At 26.9% G+C, this 19,380-nt stretch overlaps 2 protein-coding genes across 4 annotated transcripts; both read right to left on the reverse strand.

Annotated features, from left to right (window-relative positions):
* Nucleotides 1–3,964: 3,964 nt before the first annotated feature.
* Nucleotides 3,965–7,964, reverse strand: LOC108339779 (glucan endo-1,3-beta-glucosidase 14). 3 transcript variants are annotated; one of them, XM_017576985.2, is made up of 4 exons: nt 7,665–7,963; nt 6,267–7,294; nt 5,994–6,136; nt 3,965–4,271 (listed from the first exon to the last, which is right to left on the reverse strand). In XM_017576985.2, the coding sequence occupies exons 1-3, from the start codon at nt 7,738–7,740 to the stop codon at nt 6,065–6,067; spliced, it is 1,176 nt and encodes a 391-aa protein (XP_017432474.1). In that variant the 5' UTR covers nt 7,741–7,963; the 3' UTR covers nt 3,965–4,271; nt 5,994–6,064. The 3 variants fall into 3 exon arrangements, with proteins under 3 accessions (XP_017432474.1, XP_052733495.1, XP_017432475.1); XM_052877535.1 differs by having other exon boundaries at nt 3,968–4,259; nt 7,713–7,964; XM_017576986.2 differs by having other exon boundaries at nt 3,969–4,259.
* A 6,435-nt stretch (nt 7,965–14,399) lies between these two features.
* On the reverse strand, nt 14,400–16,626 carry LOC108339594 (uncharacterized). Its single transcript, XM_017576746.2, has 2 exons — nt 16,532–16,626; nt 14,400–15,062 (listed from the first exon to the last, which is right to left on the reverse strand). Exon 2 carries the CDS (start codon nt 15,053–15,055, stop codon nt 14,591–14,593), a length of 465 nt encoding a protein of 154 aa, XP_017432235.1. The 5' UTR covers nt 15,056–15,062; nt 16,532–16,626; the 3' UTR covers nt 14,400–14,590.
* Nucleotides 16,627–19,380: the final 2,754 nt, after the last annotated feature.

A 19,380-nucleotide genomic window follows, 5' to 3' on the forward strand; every position in this document is an offset into this window, starting at 1 on the left:
AATACGCGGCATGGTGATAAATTGTAATTATTAAAATTAAAATTTATATTTAATGCACACAAATAAGATAAAATATCAGAAAATCTATATTTGTAGATGAATATAAAATAAAACAATAATTAAAAGTTTTGAGGAAAGATATCTATGTATCATAAATAAGTTTAGAAGAACAAATATATATCTACTTATAGACAAACAAAATTTCTTGTGTTTATATTTATAATTATATTTTTTTTCTTTTATTGAAATTGAAAAGAAAAGAACATAAATTTTTTATAAGTTATTTGAATCAAACATGTCGGTAAGTTAAAACATAAATAATGTTAAAAATTATAGATATTAAATGTAAAAAAAATACATATATATAAACATTTTTCTAGAAATTTAGAACAAAATTTTACCGTTTATTAAGTAATTTGAAGAAAAAAATATATTGAACAGTGAAAATAAGATTGAACCAAACTTATTTAAGGGAAAATGTAAATAAAATTTTGCAATATATCACAAGTTTAAATCTGAGCCATGTGAATGCTCCATTAATGTGGAGAGAGAAAGAGAAAGATTATTGAATATAGTGTGGAAGTGTAGGATATTTTTGGAATAAAAAAAATAATGGGGAGGTGTAGAGTATTTTTGGAATAAAAGAAAATAGTGGAGAGGTGCAGGAGCACTTGGGGTGGTGGAGGGAGCAACACCCTTTGTAAAATGACTAGCCCAAAAACGGTACTTATTAGAAAAATTAGGTGGGTTGGTGAGCTAACTTGGCTCACCATGAGTTCAATTCGGGTGAATCAGGTTCTTAGTGAGCCAGACTCAAAATTGACCCGTATCGAAAGTTTAAATTTTTTTCAACCCAACCCAACCCGAATTCATGATGGACCGGGTTGGCTCGTGAGTTCCAACTCATTTTGATAGCACTAGTTTTCATGAAGGAAAAATGATTCAATGGATTCTGTTGGTGTGGCATTGTGAACGAATATGATCTGTGGTGGTTGTCATTGTGAATGGGTGACGGTAGTGGCATAACCAACAGTGGTGTCACGGTGACTAACAGCGTGGAGGAGGTCATGGTGGTTGCCTAGGGTTTTTGGGAATGTTAGGAAGAAAATGAGATGACGAGTTAACCACGTCAGAAAAAATGGATTCAAACACTGCTCATATTAACGATTTAGACTGTACTATAAAAAAGGATCAAATTGAACATAAATTACAAAAATTGAGATCACATTGAGTACTAAAAAAATGAGTTGCACATAGAATACTAAAAAATGAGGAGGGTTACTCCCTACACCACTCCACATTGCTCTTTGCACCACCACATTTTTTAAAAACTCCAAAACTATCCTTTATATTTTAAAAAACCCTACACCCCCACTTTTTTTCTTATGTCACATCCGTTCAAGATTTATGTTTTTTTTTTAGTTTATCAATTTCCTATATTTTAAATTAATATATAGATATTATTTAATTTATTTTTAAATTTGTTACGTAATTCTATATTAATTTATTTTATTTTATTTAATAAAATAATAATTATTAATTTAATTAAATTGTATTATTTTTAATTAATTATATTAAATGAATATGCCACATTCGATGTGGCCACATCCATTCAAGTTTTTTTTAGTTTATTAAAATTTTATATTTTAAATTAATTTATAGAGTATTTAAATTTATTTTTGTTTTTTATAATATATTAAGTAATTATATGTAAATTAATTTTATTTTATTTAATGAAATAATTATTATCAATTTAATTTAATTAATTTTTATTTTACTTTAATTATGTTTATTTAATTGATTATTTAAATATTTTTTATTTGATTAGTTAAACGGATATACCACATCCGTTCGAAGTTTTTTTTATATTCTTTTTTAGTTTATTAATTTGTTATATTTTAATTTAATTTATAGAGTATTTAAATTTTTTTGTTTTTTTATATATACAAATAAAAGAACATTATTAAAATAAAATCTAAAATAAATTAATAAACTAAAATAACAAAAAAAAGTAAAAGATACGGATATCAACTTCCGTTAAAGGTGAAACGGATGTTGACATCCGTTTACTAGAAGGACAAATTAGGGATGGAGTGGTGCATGAAGCATTTGATGGTGGTGGGGAGAGCAACTTTCGAATTACAAATACAACAAAAATAGAGGCCAAAAAGTATTTAAACCTTATATTTATTTTCCAGTACTATTCTTTAAATATTTTTATAAAAATTAAAATAATTATTTTACTAATTTTAAATTTAATCGTCATTTTTTATTTTACTATTTTTTAAAATTTAATTATTTGCAATATAATTATAAAAATTATTTATATTTAATTTTATAATTATAATAATAACAATAATATTTATTCTTTTTTATTATCATAAAAAAATAAACACAAATAAATATAAATAGTATATATGTTTTCATTAGTAAATAATTATGAATTTTATTAATAACAGAATATATATATATATATATATATATATATATATATATATATATATATATATTACTTTAAATGTCTTAAAAGCATAAACTTTTAACATATTCAATATTTAACTAAATAAATAAAAATAAATATTGCGTGAGAAAACAAAAAAAAAAGTTAAGAGATAGTGTATCAGGACAAAATATTTATAAATATTTTTATTATTATTGTAAGGTTTTAAGGAAAATGATATGTTGATTATTAAGTTTTTGTAACTTTTTTACTCTCTAAACTATCATTCTAAGTGCCCATTATAATATAACTTTTGAATTAATTTTTTTTTTGTCCAGTAGAAAGGAGAAAGGTGTTTTGGGTTTCAAATGTAATTTAGGTTTCTCTTTTCACTCTTCCCTTCTCTCATTTGTTCTTCAAAGTTTTTTAAGAGTGTTTGTCTTCTCTCCTTCGCTCCTCCCTTCTCCCATTTTCGATTCGCCGTTGTTGTTACTGGAATCACTGGTGAAAGGAGAAAGTATTATATTAAAATAACATATTTCAAATATAAGTGCACATGTTTTTAGTATTAGTGTGGGCACATCTTTCTTTCTGAATGACTATAAATTGAATTCTGAAAGATTAAATTGAAGACTTTTTTATTACTGAAATTAATAGCATTAAATAATGTAATATTTAAAATAAAATACATTAATTAAAATAATAATAACTTTATTATTAAAAATTCTTATTTTCAAATAAATTATTAAGGATATCAAAAGTTTTAATAAAAATAAAATAAAGACAATAATGTTTAAAAGTGGTTGCAATGATAAAAAATAAAAATACAATTAAAAAATTGTTAGTATAATAAAATTAGTTAAAAATATTATTAAAATTGTAAAAGCATAAAAGATGTTTATAACTTTTTATTAAATTTTATCATATTATAGTGATATGATAGAAATATTCATAACTTCTGGTCAAAATAAAGTAGAATTAAATACATATATTTTTATTTATCCAAAGCGTCTTTTAAGAAAAAAAAAATCACACTAATATTTTGAATATGATAATTGACTCTATTGGTGATGTATGCGGAAACGAAAATAAAGTTTCAAATATTAATAATTGTTTCATTGCTTCTCACTTGACAAATGGAAAAGTGACTCCAAAGAAAAATCATATTTTTTTCTTAGATTTTGATTCAAGACAGTACACTCAATAATATCACATTATTAGGTTGAGATTAAAAACAATTTAAATATACTCTCGTCTTCTATAAATATATGCAAAGTGATTGGTAAAATTAAATTATCACTTCTAATAAAAAAATAATTAATTATAAGAATGTACAAGATACTAAGTCTCAATAACTTTAACATCAATTTTAGAAAATTAATACAAATAACTAAAATTGAATGCTACTAATTAAATGAAAAAAACTTTTACTGAGTTAATTGGTTAAAAGATTTTTTTTTCTAACAGGCTGTGTCCAGATTAGTTGAAACAAAAGAAGGAGCTGTTTTTGGTGATCATTGATAACAAAAAAATTAGTTTTTCTTTGTGTGTGTTGGGGGTTAACTTGTTGGTTTAAATGGCTACCAAAATCCAATATTTTATTCAATGGATCCAATATACATTATAGTCTCTTATTTTCTGAAAATTAACAAATAAACTAATAGTTGTTACAAAAATCACTATACTCTTTTTTACACCTCCAATTTCTGAGATTTATTTTGGTTTTTGATAAAAGTGTATGAATGATTTTAACAATGATGTATCTTCCCTTTCCTTGGACAAATGAAAAGAAAGTTGAGATGATTTAGTTTCCTTCTCCCTGCAGTAAAAACTAATAACATGTAACCAAATAATTTGACTTAGAGATTAATATTCAACGCAGTAAAGAATCTGAAGAGGAAAAAGAAAAAGCATAATGCTTTAACAATATTCAAGCACAGTTTTGAAAATCTCTCAGACTTATAATGCTTGAAAGGTACACAGATTTTTTATTTTCACTTTTTGTTTGAAACATGGTGCAACATTTTTTTTTGTTATCAATAATACTATATCAGAAAACATAGGTCTTGTTAATGCACCAGAAAGTTCTGGTACACATGGAATCAGTGTTTGAGCTGGAAATTTTCCAGTGGATGCTTTTTTTTTACCTGTCAATTATCTTATCAGGTTTGGAGCAATAAGGCTATAACAAATGCATGCAACAATTCACTTTAGGGACAGAAACATGTCATGTTCATGTCCAAAAGCTATTAGCAGCTAGTGTTGTGAAATATTCCTCATGGTTTTTGTCCAGAAAAGTAACAAGAATAATTCTTGATCAGGTTCCTTGATGGAAAATTTTAGCACTAAAATGCTTTTAGTTGTTTAGTCATATCTGATACTGAAGCACATAATTGTCCAACACTGTCTTTTGACATTGAAACAATTGACACAACACATGAGCATGAACATGACTTCACCAGTAGATATAGGCAAAATTAACCCTTTTAATGTTTATTCCCACTTCAAGTCGGTTAGGTATTTTTCATTAGTCTAAACTCTTTTTCAAGAATATATATTTTAATCTTTGGTCAGTTAACATATCACTACATCCTGCATCTGAAATATTGAAAATATAGACTTTTTCTCACTCTGAAACCACACTCTTCCACATTCACTGTTTGTTTCATACTAAGTGAACTAAATGGTTTAGATCTGATTCATCAATCATTGAAAAGAGGTGCATGGCATGGGAAAAAATGGTAGGTATGATTAAGAAAAAAACTATGGAAATTATTAGAACAAAAGGGAGATATATGAGAGATAAGACTAACAAATCAGAGCCATGGGTAAAACTTGTGGGGTTTGAAATTCTAACAACAGGTTCTGAGGGCTTTTCTTTTTAATCTGATGCATCTGATTTGGACTTTTGTTCAGCTGAAGACAAGAAGAATTTCATTCACAGAAAAATTCATATGCATGATTGCAAGTGGGAGATAAGGAAGATGGAGACTCATTATCTTATTTTAATATTCAAAGAGTGATGAAGGTTTTCTTGGGGTGGTTAAGGTCGGCACAAGAGTCCACTTGTGACATGTATGAATTTGATAGCATTTGACAAGTTCTACTTTAATTGATATTTTGACAGAACCTTTCTATAATAATGTTCCAAAACTTTTCCATTAAATTATTTTGTTCTAATTTGTACGTAACTAGAAAGTGAAGACATCAACATAAATTTTCCTTTGAAGCCTTGGACTAAATTTTCTCACAACCATATTTTTTTCCTTCTTCTGGCATTTTTAATTTGTTGACATGTTAGAATAAATGAATGAATCCATGAAATGTTCAGTAGCAATCTTCATATCTAGCATATGACGTATAAGGTTTGAGAAAAAAAAAATCAAAAGCCCTATACTTGCATTGTATGTTTATATCATTTTAACTCACTTTTAGTTTCAGTATTCATGTATCCCACAAATACTGAAACAGTACCAATTACCTTGAAAATAAAATACAAGGAAAATTATTCAAATGGAAAAGAAAAATACATGAAAAATTAAATTTTTCTCACCTTAATAGCTTTGTATGACAAGATATGACGTATGGAAATTCCTCTGTTTTCTTATGAGACTTCTCTTCTGATCACCATCTTGAAAGCTCCAAAGCTAAGATGAAGCTTACAACTATGCATACAAAAAAATTGACTGACAAAATCTGCAGATTAAAAAGATGGAGATACATTAGAACTATTCAATCAAAATATATAATCTACCAGCCAGATATTAAAAAAAAATAGATGAAAATTTTCGGTAGTGAGTTAAAGTTCCATCATGTGTATACTTACATTGGATTTAGCTGCCATAGGCATTTGTGGAAGATAACCCTTCAATCCAATGTTGTAAACTGGAGTACCATTAGGATAGTAAAGGCCATAGTTTCTCTCTGAAGCTGGACCGGGTTTCAAATCCTCATTAAAAAGTGCAAAGACATAAATATCAATAGGAACAGATGGTTTTGCAGGAGTGCCTTGTTTCTGCTCTATTCTCTTGAGCAAGTTACTATTGTACAGTTCTGCATTCTGTGGAGTAGCTCCAACCTCTTCAGGGTCACCATTAGAAGGCCAACCAGTCTCAGAAATCCTCACTTGAATGTTATCATGCCCCATTTGTTTGATGGCAGCATAGACAGCATCAATTTGAGCATATAACATGTTGTCATAGTGCAAATTGGTATTTGGATCAACCGTGCCTTGATTTGGCTGAAAAAGAACATAGTTTAAGGGAACCACATCTGGGTTGTCTTTGTATGTAAAGAAAGGGTATGCATTAATTAGGAAAGGTGAGTTGATTTGAGCATGAAAATCAAGAAGGGGTTGTATATATTGTGCAAGATCTTCCCTAAAAGCCCCAGATGAAGGAGGGTAGGAATTGGATAATATGTTGAAGGAATGAGCAGTTGTGACAGTAACTTGCTGATCTAGTCCAAGATTAACAAGGGCATCGTGCACAGTTTGCATTGCTGGAAGGAGGTTCAACATTAGCTGAGTATCATTGCTATTGAACACCTCATTTCCCACAGTGATGCAAGTGATTTTGGTCTGTGAGAAGTAAGGTTGGACATGCTGTTGAATCCAAGTTTGAGCTTTAGAAGGGTCTGTCATGTTCTCTAGGTACTCATTTCCAAGTCCTATAACGAATTCCACATTGGATTCTGAGAAGGCAACCAAAACATTTGGATCAGCATCATACAGTTTGATCCTACTCACATTCAAAGATTTTATAAGAACAGCTACTTGAGATGGAAGAGGTAAATTGTTGGCTATCTGTCCGTAGTTGATTCCAAAACCAAGGCCATGGATTTTCACTAACAAATCTGTAAACACATTTGGAAGAGAGAGAAAATAAATCAGCTTAAAATTCTTAATGCAGTTTCACTTGCACAAATGATCAAACATTGAATCGACAAAGCTCTCTAAGTCAGATTAAATATTGAACAATGTGGAGAATAGACACTACTCCAAGTTAAGAGCATGAATTGGCTAAAACAATGGTTGATTCCTCATATAAAGCTATTATGATCACAACAACTCAAGAAGAGTACATAGAATGTTCCATTTCCAATGTATGAATAGAATAAGACTATCTATATCAAAACTTTATTTTCTTTCCTTCTCTTTTCTTTTTCATCCACTTTTCTGGAATCAAATGGGATCAAGCACAAGTAGACAAAGCAGATAACAAACCCGAAATGGAGAGAAGAAACAAAATCGTTGATACAAAGAAGGAACAACTTTTTATTACTGATCTGATCATCATCATGGCCAAGGACCCCAGCTCAGAGCACCACAATTTTAGGCACAGAAACTGAGATAATGCAACACTTGGCCACCAATACAGCTTTTCATTACATGTGAGAATCAGAGCTTTTCATACAGTATATACACACACATATATACATATATAAATATATGTATACACATACTAATCATTGTTAAATGAGAATCAGGGTTCTGTTTCCAAAAGCAATGCTATTATAGCTGGCCATTTTCTTACATCATTCTCAGAATACTGTTACTAAGATAGATAATAGAACAAAAAACAACATGCATTTTAATACAGTACTTGTTCTTTTTCTGTAAACAAGTAAGAATAGTGTAAAAAGGTAACAAAAAAAATTGATGTTAACAGATATGACGTGAAGAAAGATAAGAAATGCAAAACAACAAAAAGTAAATAAAATAAAACAAAAATACAGACTCTGTAGATGAAGCCTGCTTCTCATTGTGAGTGTGGGTCCCGCTCTTTGAAAGTGTGGACCAGTCATATATTAATTAACTGGAAAAAGAAATTTTGACATATATTTTTTTATATAATATTGTCAAAAAAATTATGATAAATCCAAATAATTTAATCAATCATTATTATTTTTATTCAAATAAAGCTTAATTCAATTTTACCCTTCTTTCATATAAAGTAACTAGTATCCTAAAGAATGACATCTTTTACCAATTACAAAAAGCTTGTATATTAAATTAACTTAGAAGGCTTTTATTTTTCTTCTTTATTTATAATATATCTTCTTCTTTTTTTTATATAGCGACTTGCATCATACAAAATAAATGCTTTCTCACATGGCTACAGCTATGATCAGAAAGTAACATGCATCACTCTATATAATCTATTCTCTCACAAACTGATAGCAATACAACCTTAATAATCATTTATTTTTTCTTTTATGTATGGGATATGATGTTGTAACATTTTATGTAGAATTTATTCAATAATGAATTAGATTTTAAGATGAGTATATTATCTCACTTATATAACATATTATTTTTATAGTTAATCAATATGAATGTTTAACACACTTTTCAGGCGTGAAAAATGCACATTTCGTACATGGAATAAATATTTGTGAATGATATAATATTATTACACAATAGATTCAAATAAATATAATAATATTATTTTAGTAATTTAATTTATATATAACTCAACTTTTAAAAAAAATGTGAGATTTTCTTCACTTATATAATATAAATTAATTTTATTTATAGGAAATCTATATAAATCAAGCATAGGGTCAACTTTTTAATTATTGAGGTTAATGATAACTTTGAAGACATTTCCCTCTATCAAAGTGTCACAGTGAAAACAAAAACTGGGAAGAGAAGCAAAGCCACAAGACTTTGAACGTTAAATCTGCCACTAAAATGGCCAGATGTTAATTAATTAATTTATTAATTAAGTAATATATATGAAATAATGTTAATGGTTTTTATTAAAATGAAAATGTTTACATGGATCTTAGTGAAGCGCACGTGTTGAGCAAAAGGTGCTGCATGAAAGCCGCTGATATATACCTTCGAAGTGGGACGTGTTTGGTGTTCTCTGAAAACCGATCTTTCGATCTACGTAATTGGATCTAATTCATTCATTATACAAAACCTACAATTATAAACAATAAATTATTTTTTTTACAAATTACTAACAATATAATTAATAATTCTTGGTTCTATTATATTTTCGGTAAAATATAAAATAATTAATTTTAATTAATTAAAGTTATATAAATTTATATAAAAGGTATTTTTAAAGATAAAAAGACCTTTTCTATTTGTTTGTTTCAAAGCAAAAATACATCTATAAATATATATTTTTTTATTTCAAATATTAAAATATTGTTTGTTTATTTAATATAAGAGATTTTGTTAAGTTAACAATGTTACAAAAGGTTATTGAAAAGTTAGAGAAAAGAAACTTAATGAAGTCTCAATTTTATATCTTAATTGCTTTTTATTTGTAAAATTTTTAGATGTTTAATACTTTATTATTATTTGATAGTTGATATACTAATGTAGGAATACGCAAAATAAAGTGTACTAATAGTTAAAAACTGTTATGAATAAAAAAATACTTAGTTTATATCAGTTAAACTCAATTATTTTTTGTCTTATAAAATTATACTACACTAAATTCTACTTTGTTTAACAAATTATGCTGAATTTTTATAAAAACCTTGAAAAAAAAAGAAAAAATAACATTTATGGTTAAATTTGTTTGACTCGGCCGAATTTTCATTGGGGCCGATTTGGTATAATTTAGACAAATTTTAGTCAAGCTAACAAAATCTAATTAAGAATAATTTAGCCAAATCGACTTGGTCAAATTTGATCGAACTTTGATCGTTGTCTACTCAATCAAATTTGGTAAAATTTTGACTAGGATTGACTTGGTTTAATCTTCTGGGCAAACTTTGCTGAATTCGACAAAATTTTGGCGATAACTGACTTGATCAAATTTGGCCAAATTTCAGTAGAGTTCAACTCAACCAAATTTAAGTCAAGTTCAACTTGACCAAATTTGACCAAATTCTGGTCATGACTGAATTAATCAAATTCTGGTCATGACCAAATTAATCAAATTCAGCCAAAATTTGGCTAAGACTGACTCAGTCGAACTTCAATGAAGTTGAATGGGTTAAATTTAGGCAAAATTTCGCGAGGCCAACTCGATTAAATTCGGCCAAATTTTGGTCACAGTCAAATTCAGCCAAATTTTGATTGTGGCCCGACTTAATCTATCTCAACCTTTGGCCTGATTCGATCTGTCTCAATCTTTGACTCAGCCTGACCTGTCACTATCTTCGGTTTGGATTGACCCCTTGACCTTTTACCTAGACCAATTCATCTCGATCTTCGATTCAGGTCGATTTGTCTCGATCTTTGGTTTAGATCAGTATGTCTCGACCTTTTGCTCGTGCACCTATGTATTACTATACATTTCATCAACAAGGTAGTTTTAAGTTAAAAATTAGTTAACTGAAGTACAACTTTAAAAAGTTTAGGTTTTTAAAATTAAAATATAAAGTGGTTTGATTCAATTTTTATATTAAATAGTTTAATATTAATATAATATAATATAGTTAGTTAATTTTGCTTATTTTTATATTTATGAATATATTTTTTTGCCTAAATAAAATAAAATTAATATTAATGATTATTAAAGTTAGAGTTAATATTAACTTTTGTAGAATTCTATGTTTATTAAAATATATCCACTTTTAATTCTAAAGTACTACTTGTGCTAACGGTGGTGTAATTGAATTTGAATTTATTAGCCATTATAATGGATTATAGTTGTCAAAGACTTTTTATCAATAACACGATATTATTTAAATGTCATGATAATAACTGTGGACGAATCTTAAATTTAAAACTTGGGTATTATGTAACTTATTGAGTTTTAAGAAAAACAAATATTTAATTACAATAACTAAAATATTTTTTAAAATTATGCAAATTTAGAATGAGAAAAAAATTATTAAAGTGTGGGTCTAATAAGGTCTTACCATTAAGAAAACTTGTGTAAAAAATCTTAAAAATAATAGGGCATGATGTGACTCAGTTAAAATAATATAAGATGTAATAAGTTATAAAATCTTTGAATCAGAAATGTTTTAAAGAAAGAGTGGGTGTGAACAATTACTTTTACTTTAATTAACTAGCTAAAAAATAAGTTTTTTTTATACCTAAAAATATTTTGATAATTTTTAATTTAATCATTTAAGCTAGCTAATAAATTTTTATTATTACCCTCATGCTTATTTACTTTATAAATCTCTTCTTTTTTTAACATTTTGTGTCTTACTAATGAGAAATAAGAAATAAATTAGAGAACAAAGTTCGTTAGTAAGAATTGATTTGAAGTGAAAGAAAAGTGAAGTAGTATGATTTAACGAAAAGATAATGTACTTAAGTAGAAAGTTTATTTGTATAAGCAATTGATTTGATTGAATTAATGAAGATTAATATTTTTTTAGTGTAATGTTAAAATTATTCTTAGGTGAATTATATAAAATAAACCTTTTCAAATGGGTCATTAATCAATTAAAGACTAATCTAAATACTATTTCTTTTAATAATCAAAACTTTAATATTTCATGATAAAATTTAGTTTAAAATTTAATTTATAAAATAATTATAATTTTTTATTTATAATTAAAACTATTTTAAATACCAATAATTTTTAATTAATAAATTAAAATAAAATAATAATAATTATAGTGGGTAATTATTTTTATCTTCATAAATAGTTGTTATTTAAAACTTGTCTGAATAAAAAAAATGTCCATTATAACATCGTGGTAAAAATAAATCAATTATTAATATACATGATAAAATTACTTGTTTTACTTCTCTTTACTCTAAAAGATTTGAAACCAGTCTTCCAAATATGCTATTATATAAGCCAAGAAAACAATATAAAGTAAATGTTGGAATCAACTTTAACAATGACAAATGAATTGAATCTGTATGAAAGAAAATAGGTTTTTTTCATCACATTTTTAATTATTAAACCGACTTTACAGATTAAAAATGCATATACAGCATGCATACATATTCAAAACATGTCTGTTTATGTGATTAGGGGGAAGAAAAAGAGAAAAAGGTGATTTGGACTGCTTTCAACGTCCTCATGTTTTGTTTCCTTTTGAAAAGTTGGAAGATAACAAATTGTTTCACTTATGCTTTTATAAGAGATTCTTCCACGATCTACAATATATTTTTTTTAATATAGGTATATTAAAAGTTTTATATATGAGTAAAAGTAAAAACTTATCTCATATATACTCATAAATACTTAACCTTAATGTTTTTAATTAAAAAATAATGTTATAATTTTTTAAGCTAAACATGATTTTAAATTTTAAATTTTGACATGAAATTAGAATTTATTTTTTTTAAAATATAATTTGTTTTTTAAACTTTAAAGATAAATAGATATAATCATTTTAATATAAATGTATTACATTTTGTTGATATACTAATGATATTTTAGACTGATATTTGAGTGGTTTACTTCATATTCTAATTCAAATGACATATTGAAACGTCATTTAATAAAGTAAAAAAAATTAAAGAAAATCTAACACGTTAGATTAAGAGAATTATATGTTTGAAAATTAAAGTGTATCAAAGAATAAGACATAATAAATTCTTACATCTAGAATAAGAATTATAGTATTTAACATTATCTTTTATTACGGTTCATTATTAAAATATGAAAAAAAATATAATTTGTTATATTATTGTTGAAGATTTCACTTTCACTATAAATAAGATAAATATAGGCAATATTATAAATAAGTATAAAATTTTTATGATGATATTATGTAATCTCACTTAAAATTGATAAAAGCTGAAAATGAATTAAATTTAAAATTTACGGTGTATCATGGGCATTACAAACCTTGTATTTAAATCCCTCATTTTCATTTTGATTAGGAAGGGTTGGTGGAGGTAGAAACAACCACCATCAATCGCCGGAAAAACATCCACCAAACAGTTCCTACTTCTGATATTCATTGTACCAAACAGCTTTTGAAATTTTGAACTTGCCCTCACCTAATAGGACCATAGTAATAATACAAGGTAGAAACCAACTGAAAGCAATGGTTAAAGACTTAACAAGATAACCATGATTTCAATGTATGTCATCCAATTTATACTACTTATAATTCCTTTTATTTTTCTATATTATTTATACTTCTTCCCTTACAAACTATAGATGTTTTAGCTTACTGCATCTATTGAAAAACATTAACCATTATATTTTACACTTATTTAATGTTTTTGTTCTGTAAAATTTAATGCTTTAATCAATAAGGATGTAACTAGAAAAACATTACAAATGTTTGAACGAAACTAAATTACTAAAAAACTATCTTGTTTATAATCTATTTTTGGGGGAGATGGTCAAATCGTTGTACTCGGGCCTTTCCATGTTAGAACACAGTGAATTTCTTCACGCACCCTCTCTATTTTTCAAAATGACCATTTTATCCTTAGAAAAGGTGATTTCTGGATACTCTGGAACAAGATTTCTAGATCGAGATTAAAAGTGTACGAGTCTTTTGCGTTATAGTGAGGGGTGCAGTTAGTAATCACAGGGTGTATGATGGAATTTTATCTTTGTGAACACGTCATCATGCATGGGAACTGCTCCTTCGGGAAGACAGATATCCATTACTTATTATGTGCAATGTACCAAAGGCAGCTATGATATTGCGTCACTGCATTAGCTAACCAACATTTCACATAAAACTGACATGGAATATTTTTAGCTTGAAGTTTAATTCTTTTATATACTTAGATTTAGATTTTTATAAATGAATATATCCTGCCATATACATTAACTATTTCAAGAAAGGGAATAAATAGCTTTTAAGTTCTTGATTCGAAAAATCAAAGCCTTTTTTTTTTCAAATTATATTTGCTAAACACAGCCTATCGATCTAACAAAAACTGGAGAGCTTAATTTCTAGAACCATAATATATTAGACTTCTCGACCAATTTTCTTTGTTTTATTTGTTCTAAATTTTAGAACGCCCATACAGTCTTTAAATTTTAAAAACATTATCCGGGCACCTCTTAAGGATTAAGGATTACACATGCATACCCTTACTACATTACACTTATACATAAAACAATCTCATTAAAATGCCAAACAAAGTTATTTATAACGTTGCTTGCTTGCACAAACAAAAATTCATTATCCCAAATCACTAATGATCCCAGAAGAAATGTTGATTCTAAATCAGAACAAGAAAACTAGTTGCAAAGTCTACCTTGAATTCCCAGTTCCCAAATCTAAGGCCAGATTTATTCAGTAGAGCTCTCCTTCCTTGTGAGTTTCAATTACACAGTCTGCAGTTGGATAGGAGACACAGGTAAGTAGAAAGCCTTCCTTCATTTGGTTGTCATCAAGGAATGAGCCATCAGACTGATCCACTGAACCAGAAACAATCTTCCCAGCACAAGTAGAGCAAGCTCCCGCACGGCACGAGTAAGGAAGTTCAACTCCAGCATCCTCTGCTGCATCTAGGATGTAAGTATCATCTGAGGCTTCAAATTCGTTCTCTTTTCCATCTGGGCCGATCAGCTTAATCTTGTAAGAAGCCATGGCAGTCACTCTAAATGAAGAGGATGACTTCAAGCCAAAAGTTCTCGAAACACTCTTTATAGACCCAAGAGAAGGACACTTCACTGTGGTGCCAAAAGTGAATTGATTTTTGCTTGGAATTTGAAACATGCAGTGGGAGGAAACCTTCACACTTGACAAGGTTGCCATGATTAGCCTGAAAAAAAGTGATTATCTATATTACAAAGGGCAGTGGCAGTAAAGAATTAGAGATAGGTAGAACATACTGATGAATACAAATTTAACACTTGAGATCCAATCCAATTGGATTAAGTTAAAGATCTACTTGCTTGGGAAATCCATTCATCATATATCAATCAATACCCTTCAGAAAAAACTAGAAGAAGAAAATTACTTTGATTATAACTGTACGTAGGCCAAAATTTTTACACGGGAATGATGTTTCACCTAACATGTAAATGGCATACACAATATCCTGCTCTACGTTGCACCGGTAGGGGAAATTGTATACGACATGGGTATGTCCAAAGTTTAACACTGCTCTTTGGGCATCTAGTGTAGTGCAGGTATGATTTGGGTATGTTATCGACAATGTTGATTGAAATGAAGTAAAATGTACTGAATACATCTTATATTCAAAGTAAACTTTTGATTTTTTTTTTTATATTCTCATGATTACATAGTTGTCTCAATATGTATTAGAGAAATAAAACCAATCTTATGTCTTCACTTCACTTATCAGCTAAAGTTTTTAGGAGACACCCCTCCTCGTCTCTTTCAGATTCCACTCAATACTCACCAACAAACATTGGAAACAACGTTTCCTATAAAATATCAGACAATTTATTGAGAAAAAGTGTTTTAATCCTACAGAAAATTGTAGAAGTAATTCCACACCTTGAATTTTGATCGAATTTATGCCATAATAGTTAGCAAATAATGGAATCAATGCCATTCATGCTCTATAAAAAAGGCTCTTGATTTATGGAGCAGTATGAGAAGAAGCAGGATGGTAACTCTGCTCTTCACTCGATGCTCCAATTTCCAAAAAAAGCAAGCCATTAAATGGCCTCATTCTCTCTCAAACCCAATATTCTTAAAAACCCATCGCACAAAAAGCATAAAAACTCATAAAATGCCAAAAGACAAGTCCAGAAACTCCAGAAACAAAACTCGAATGCATTACTGAACGTCAAAGAAACAAAGTTTACCCACAATAGAAAAGTTTGTGTCTTTGCATTAAAAACCTCCTTATTAGATTACCATCCCAATCCCCAACTAATCAACAATGCAAAACACAAAGAAAAAAAGAGCAAAGCAACACATGCACAATTATTCAACCAAATATCTAGTTACACTAAACCCATACTCTATCGAAGGTCTTTCAAGAAAAAAGGATGATTTTTTTCTTGTCCTCCTCAAAAAACAAGCAAGAGCCATGTTCCTAAGAATCCGACAAATAATGGAATATGCTTTAAATACAAAATCTATACAACTGGTAAGAGAGAAAAAAAAACAAAACCCTTGCTAAAGATTGATAAAAGAGAATATCTGATTCAAACAAATTGCAGCTTTTAAAAGAAAAACAACCAGTATTGCGGAAAACTAACGAATAAGAATCAAAAAATACAGAAACGAAGATTGAGATGAAAAAAAAGGGCTTACAGAGTGGAGAAGATGGTGAATGATGAACGCGGAGAAATCAAAGTGGTTGGCGAGAGAAAAGGTGAAGGGGTCTTTGGGGTTTATGAAGAATGTTTCAAGTGAGTCAATTACTCTTTTGCCCCTTCTAGGTGCTACTCGCCCACGGTTTTACACACAGTAATTCCTCTTTTTAATTTATTTTTTATATTACGATAGGGCTAATTAAAATTATTAAAACAAAAGCTGAGAAATTTATAATATGTTTTTAATCTGCATTTATATATGATATGCATTAAATATTTTAGCATATTCAAAGTGTTATTCACTTAAATATTTTCTCAAGTGATAAATTAGTCCAGGTCTATAGTTTAAATTAATATTTTATATAAAAAATTAATATTAAAATACAAGCACAAATGCAATTAAAAAAAGTCCATAAAATAAATTAAACTAGACTATAAAATTATGATCTAAATTAAATTAGTTTTTTTAGTCAATCCATTCAATTTATAGTTTAAATAGATGTGCATAAGAATTAAAAATAGATTTATAGGATAACTCAGATATATTATGCAACAATCCAATTTATAAACTAATAATTATATTTTTAAAAATTAAATAATATTGTATATATATATATATTGTATTATAATTTATATATCAACTTATTAAATTTAAAATTAAAATTCATTAATATTCCTTAAATTTTAAAAATATTTTTATATTTACTTTTATTTGTACTTACTTTTTAAAATAGAATAAATTGACTTATAACGCAACATAAATTTAAGTTTAGTAAAAAAAATTACAACCCACTTAAAGAAAAAGAACAAGATTAAGTTGGTAGGAATTTTTCAAGTTAAGTGAAAGTGTATGTGTTTAACCTAGCCTATTTATACTATTATGGTAAGGTGGAGTTTAAGGTGTCATATAATTTCAATTTCATTTTATGGGATTCTTCGGATAATTATGGATTATGATAAAAAAAATAGTAAATAATTAGTTTATAATAATAAAATTTAATATATTTTATTTTATTTCTAGTATAATAGGAAAGTTACTATCTTAAGTATAATAACTCTAATATTGTTAATTAATATAATTAAATTAGTGTTTAGTTTTCTATAAGTGTTACACGTATTTATTAAAAAAAATATTAATATTAAACAAATTTATATCACTAAGTATTTTAAATTTGAAAGGAAAAAATAGAAGATAACAAATTTTAATTGTATATCAAAGTAACAATTATTAATTATCAAATACTTATTAAATTACCTTAAACAGTTAAAAAAGTTCCATTAACAAAACTAAAATTCGTATATTAACTATTATACGAATTATTTAAAAATAATTATTATTATGAATATAATAAACCATTATAAATATATTTTATTTTTAAATGATCAGATTTAGTTAAGGATGACAATGACTAGTAGAGAGAGATTTTACTATCTCATCTTCATCATTGAAGTAAGAAATTATATTCATCATAGAACATGGGTATATAACTTCTCTCCGGTACTCATCCCCACTCATATTTTCTTACTGTTTCATTTTAATATCAACTTAACTCTTATAAAAAAACAAAAAAAAGTAATATTATCAAATATTTAATATAAAAATATATATTTAATGTCAAATATATAAAAAGAAATTATAATTATAAAGTTTTTAATTCAGAATATTAAATAACAATTAGATAAAATGAAGTAATAATATAAAATATTACATAATTTATACCTTATATATATATATATATATATATATATATATATATATATATATATATAAAGAGAATACATCTTTTTGTGTACATAATTTATACCTATATATATAAAGAGAATAATCTTTTATGTATATAATTTCTATTCCCACTTTACCCTTTATAATATAATTATTAACTGGATTTTTAAAAGAGATCTAATTTTTAGTTGATCTTTTTAGAAGTAACTACTATTTTGAAATATTTTGCATAAAATTGTTCCAGTTTTTTTTTAATCACTTCTGTTCGTTATTATATTTGTAGTTTCTATCACTAACATTTAATTACTTTTTATTACTCATTGTTTTTCTCATGTTAACTTAATTCATTTACATATAATTTTAACTTATAATACAATAAAAAATATTTAAAAATGTGAACATACCACTATGACGACACATGTGTTTATACTACTTATACATAAATAAAATTTTATAACAATTGAAATAATTATTAATTTTTAAAAGAGTTAAATATGTTTTTAGTTTCTTAACTTTCAGTAAAAATTAAAATTAGTCTATTTTTGAAACTTTGACCTAATTTAGTCTTCAAACTTTAGAAATACGTATATTTAATCTTTTTAACTAAATTTTGTTAAATTTATTAAGTTTTTTGGAAGCATTTAAGTTATTTGTAACATTTGACACATATTTACTTTTATGTTAATTCAGAAATGTTTTTGAAAGGTTAAATAAACTTAACATACTTTGTTTACCATAACTAAATTCATATATATTTTTTTAAAGATAAAGAACTAAATTTAACGTGTCGTCCATTAAAACTAACGACAATTAACTCAATTTTAGAAACATAGATCTAATTGAGATAAAAAATACAAAGACTTATTTAAGACGATTATGCCAGGAAATTCTGAAAAAATTATACTTTTTTTTAATTATTCTCATCATTTCTTTTTTATTGATTTTATTCATATGCAAATCGTTTAATCATTTAACATTTCTTATCACTACAAAAATCTGTATTTTTACCGGGGGTTTTTTAAAATATTACCGGCGGTTTTAACCCCCGCAAATCATATTTCCCGCGGTTGGAAAAACCGGTGGGAAAACGTCCGTCGCAAAGCAAGTACCGGCGGTTCTGAAAA

This window comes from Vigna angularis, chromosome 5 (genome assembly GCF_016808095.1).
Source record: "Vigna angularis cultivar LongXiaoDou No.4 chromosome 5, ASM1680809v1, whole genome shotgun sequence".
In the NCBI taxonomy this organism is placed as follows: domain Eukaryota; kingdom Viridiplantae; phylum Streptophyta; class Magnoliopsida; order Fabales; family Fabaceae; genus Vigna; species Vigna angularis.

Coding starts and splice junctions, on each gene's coding strand:
- LOC108339594 (XM_017576746.2), bottom strand. CDS start 15,055: ATGGCAACCTTGTCAAGTGTGAAGGTTTCCTCCCACTGCATGTTTCAA.
- LOC108339779 (XM_017576985.2), bottom strand. CDS start 7,740: ATGATGATGATCAGATCAGTAATAAAAAGTTGTTCCTTCTTTGTATCA. Junction 7,295..7,664: donor GTTTCTTCTCTCCATTTCGG/GTTTGTTATCTG, acceptor ATGTGTTTACAG/ATTTGTTAGTGAAAATCCAT. Junction 6,137..6,266: donor CTATGGCAGCTAAATCCAAT/GTAAGTATACAC, acceptor TTTAATCTGCAG/ATTTTGTCAGTCAATTTTTT.